Source organism: Psammomys obesus, unplaced genomic scaffold, assembly GCF_907164565.1.
Source record: "Psammomys obesus unplaced genomic scaffold, mPsaObe1.curated_primary_1811, whole genome shotgun sequence".
NCBI classification, from domain to species: Eukaryota; Metazoa; Chordata; class Mammalia; order Rodentia; family Muridae; genus Psammomys; species Psammomys obesus.
Genome location: NW_026587184.1, coordinates 1159 through 6047, shown reverse-complemented (window position 1 = coordinate 6047; position 4889 = coordinate 1159). Strand labels below are relative to the sequence as shown.

Sequence of the window (4889 nt, the reverse complement as noted above, 5' to 3'; positions counted from 1 at the left end):
AGTATTGAATAAGGAGGAAAAGACAGCTAGTCAGTCTAAAACTGTAGATGAGCATCTGGGAAGGAAATAGAGAAACAAATCAGAGATGAGCAGAAGAATCTGCTACAGGAGGCTTGCTTGTGTGATGTGCTGAAGAAGAACTTGTGAAATAGCACACATAAAGAAGTGGAAATGTAACATAGGCTGAACATATCAGCTTATGTCTGCAAGACAGCAAACAACCTTCATTGTACAAAGCTCTGGTTATTTTGGGAAATGAGGATAGTTTTCTGCAAATTTTAAATAATTGTTTACTCAGTATATTGAACATAAAAATGCCTTGAAAATTGTATCATGGAAGCCTTTATTAAGTAAGAGAATTAAAAAACTTATAAGGCATACATAGTGAGACAATCTCTGTCTCAGAACTTAACCCTCATTACAAACATGACTTCTACCTTAATATAGTGAAGATGTAAGAGATAGTTCAGATCCCTGAGGGAGAAGCAGCCTTACCAGGCAAAAGAGGAAGACAATGCAGACAGTCCTGATGAGAACTGATAGACTAGGGTCAGAAGGAAAGGGAGGAGGACCTCCCCTATCAGTGGATTTGGGGGAGGGTCCTGAGAGAAGAAGAGGGAAGAAGGGTGGAATTCGAAGGGGAAGATGGAGAGGGCAGGGATCCAAAATGAATAAACTGTAATTAATAAAAAGATTAATTACTTAAAAAAAAGGGAGACAGTTCAGACACTGCATGTCAGTGAGGAGCAACCGCAGGACAATTCTCCTTAGCTCTGGAGCATTGTGGGAGTGAACTCCCTACTCCGCTGACAGTAATAGATTGTAGCAGGATCAGCCTCCACAGGTTGAATGGTGAGGCTGAAGTCTGTCCAAGACCCACTGTCACTGAAGCTGGCAGGGACCCCAGATACTAGGTTGGATGCTGCATACATGAAGAGGTTAGGGGGATGTCCTGATTTCTGTTGATAGCACTGCATAAAACTGTAGTTAAATGAATTGACACTCTCACTGGCAGTGTTGTAAAAGTGTATCTCTGCCCTAGAGAAAGAAGGCAAAGAAGCTGCAGACTGGGTCAGCACAATGTCACCAGTGAAACCTGAAATGATAAAACACATTGCTGTCACATATGTACTGTAAGCATCCCACAATAGAACATTTGTATTTGGAATATAGGATAGCAGCCATGAGCTGCACTCTGAGAAGCCATTAAGAGAAGAGAAACGTACCACTAATTAAATGCTATTATTTTTCAACTTTATATTTTTATTGATTCTCTGTCAATTTCATATCATGAACCCCATCACACTTATTTCCCAGTCCTTCAAGTCTCCAACTATTGTGACCTACTTCCCTAAAACTTAAAAATTAAAAAGAAGAAACTAATATCGTGTTCAATCTATGTTTCTATACATTCACTGGAGCATGGAGAAACTCTCAGTGACCTGTTTCTTTTTAAGTTCTCTCTTTTATTAAAAAATTAATTTTATTTATATGTTTACTACATTTTTTTTTGCTTTGTTTCCCCTCTGCAGCAGCCTTCCTCATCTCCTCCCAGTTGCACTCACCCTCCCTCTTCTCCCCCTATGCCCTCTCCCTGATCTCCTGATAGGGGAGAACTTTAGCTTCTATCTGACCCTAGCTTACCAGGTCCCATCAAGGCTGGATGTATCATTTTCCTTTGTGGCCTGGCAAACCTGCACACCCCAGAGGGAGTTGGTCATAGAGCCAACTGCTGAGTTCATGTCAGAGACAGTCTGTGTACCCTTTATGAGGGAACCCACTTGGAAACTGAGCAGCCAATGAGCTTCCTTCAAAGAGGTTGTCTAGGTCCTCTCCATGCATGGTTCTTGGTTGGAGTATTGGTCTCTTCAGGCCCCATGGCCCAGGTATTTTGGTACTCTTGTTCTCCTTCTGGAGATCTTGTCTATTCCAGGTCTTTCTATTCTCCTCTTCTTCTTTAATGGTTATAGCACTATGCCCAATGTATGGCTATGAGCCCCTGTATCTTCTTCAATACACTGGTGGGTTGAATCTTCCACAGAGGACCTTTAAATTCTCTCTTAAAAAGAACTGAGTTGCTGCTTTCCCACACACCAAGTCAGAAACCATGAATTGTGAAGCGCCAACTTCAGCACATGAACCACACTTTTTAAAAGTTCTGCCATTTTCTGAAGAGAAACAGAGGAGGAATTGTTGGGGGTGGCAGAAGGAAGGTAGGAGAACCTAGAAGGAAAGGAATGGAGGAGAAATTGTGGTCTGTATGTAAATAATAATGACAAAAACAACGACAAAACAATCAAAAAGAATGAGTTCACTTCAATGGCTTCCTATTTAGGCTACTACTTCTTGGGTCCTTGGGGGTTGAAATGAGTGTAGAGGTTATCACAGCAGCCTTTCATGTTCCTCTTTCTCACCTAGGTATGCAATCATCCTTTTCACTTCAAATAGAGGTTTCCTTGAACATTTTTAGTTTTATAGAATTATCAAAATTTTTTTTTACATTTTAAAATATATTTTATTAATTACAGTTTATTCACTTTGTATCCCAGCTGTAGGCCCCCTCCCTGAGACCCTCTTAATGTCACACTTCCTCCCTCATCTCTTCCTATGGCCCTTCCCAAGTCACTGATAGAGGAGGTTCTCCTCCCCTTTCCTCTGACCCTAGCCTATCAGGTCTCATCAGGACTGGCTGCATTGTCTTCTTCTGTGGCCTGGAAAGTCTGCCTCTCCCTCAGAGGTAGGTGAAGAAAGACCCAGCAACTGAGTTCATATCAGAGACAGTCCCTGTTTCCATTAGTAGGGAACCTACTTGGAGACTGAGCTGCCACGGGCTACATCTGTGCCGGGGTTCTAGGTTATTTCCATGCATGGTCCTTCCTTGGAGTATCAGTCTCAGAAAAGATCCCTGGGTCTACAATTTTAGGATCTGTTTCTTGACCTGTCCCTTGGGTTAGTTGAACAGGATATACCTGAAAGAGGGAGTAGAAATTGGGGGACTGAGACGCAAAGAATGGAGACAAGACAGATTCCTGATCAAGTCTCAGTTTACTGAACATGCAAACACTTATAAAGCAAAGGGTACAAGCAAAATTTTATCACAGTAGCAACACATCTGTGTTACCTGGCAAGGCAACCAAGAATTCACTCAAGTTCACACAAAGTCTGTTATCTGGTTCCCAAGGTTGCAGGGAGCTTGCTATCTATTTCTCAGGCTCAGAGCACCCTGCCTACAGAGACCGCCAAGGACAGTCTCTGAGAAATGGAATTTAGATAAGACCCAAATTTGCCAAGGCCAGGAGATAAAATTCCAAATATCAGACTCCTTCAGTTCCACCTTCTTTGTTTTATGGACAACCTGTCTTAGGTTGGTGAAATGTGCATTTTGCACTTATCCTTCATCAAGGTCACAGATGTGATTTTCAAGAGCCTCTGTCTTAGCTTGGAATAAACACAATTTCACTCTTATCTGTCATTGACTTACTTCCATATCAAACAGGGTTGTTAGAGATCTTTAATTTAAATTCATGCAACTGCACTTGCATGCATTGAAGTTGTTGAAGAAGGAACTGTAACACACAAGGCAAACAGGCACAGGCCAACAAACCCATACCTGCCATGCCTGCAAGTGCCCCTCCCCATTTAAGCACAGAGTCAAAGGATGGAAAGTGCATCCTGAGGCTAGTAAATATATCTCAGGCTGTATTGGCCAATTTCCACCTAGCTTCCTTTGCAGATTCTCCATGATGGATCTTATTTCTCATCATTAAAATGTCCAATGAGAAGTTTTTGCTAGAACAAATACCAGCAAGTTGATTCTGAACCTGAGTCCATTTAAATTCTGTTTCATCATACCAAGAATCAGAAACCTTAACAGAATCATAACAAAAGCAGGTTGCTTAACAACTAAACTGAAAGAGCACTATTATAGGCATTAACACAATTAGTAAGATTGCAATGTACACATTCAATCGAATAGGTATCATTATTCTTAAAATATCTTACTATAATGTTTCCAATTAGCAGTAAATAAGGAGGATTAATACATGTTAAAACAGAAGCATACTTGCTTAATTTAGCAAAGCTACTTCTATTCTCAGAGAGAATGCCTATGTATCCCAAGGTAGCCCTCAATTTCCATACATAGGTTTGCCAGTTTTTATTTGAAGTCCTCCAAAGTCCAGCACTAACAGCTTTTTATAAAACAAAAGAATTTTGACTGCCTTTATCAGAAGCCAATTTCTTTATACCCTTAATGATAGACCAGTCCAGGACTGTAAATGCAGGGTCATTGTCCCAGGAGTAGATAGTGGGCGTTTCTCCGATGTATCTTGGTCAAGGACAAGTGTGTTGATCCCCTTTCCCACAGGGTGGTTAATTCATTGGAGATGTAAGACTGTCATTCTTAACTCCTGTAGGAAGGGACAATAATATCCCCCCAATGTTCCACTTTGTCTGGTTGCAAAGGGAGGCTTGAACTGCCATCCCAACTTTAGAGTGGTAGGCATAACCTGGACAGGGGAGACCGGTAAGCAGTCCTGATGAATACTCTTTCTGGTAAAGCAAAGAGGATGACCCCTTCCCATTCTTGAAAAGTTAAGAGTCTGTTTTACTTGTGTTCCTTCAAAAGCAGGACAACCCAGCAGCCAAGTGTTGTTGACATAAACAAGGACTTCTGGATCATCACAGGAAACTGGATGTAGTAAAGGTAGATCAGGAATGTACATCCAATAAGCAGTCATCTTGACTGGAGGGGTCCTCATTGACATGATTATCATTGTCAGGAGAAAACTCCTCATCCACTTGTCACACCAGCCATTCCGGTAGCCATTGAGCTGCATCACTTTCCTGTGAAAAAACACAGACAGCTCCTCGACCCCATATGAGTACAG

The 4889-nt window shown here is 41.5% G+C and overlaps 1 gene segment (V, D, J or C); it reads right to left on the bottom strand.

Annotated features, from left to right (window-relative positions):
* Window positions 1-767: 767 nt before the first annotated feature.
* Window positions 768-1842, bottom strand: LOC129673216 (Ig kappa chain V-III region PC 7940-like). The segment is given in 2 exon segments: window positions 768-1096; window positions 1782-1842. Coding segments are annotated over 2 exon segments (390 nt in total).
* Between the last annotated feature and the right edge of the window lie 3047 nt (window positions 1843-4889).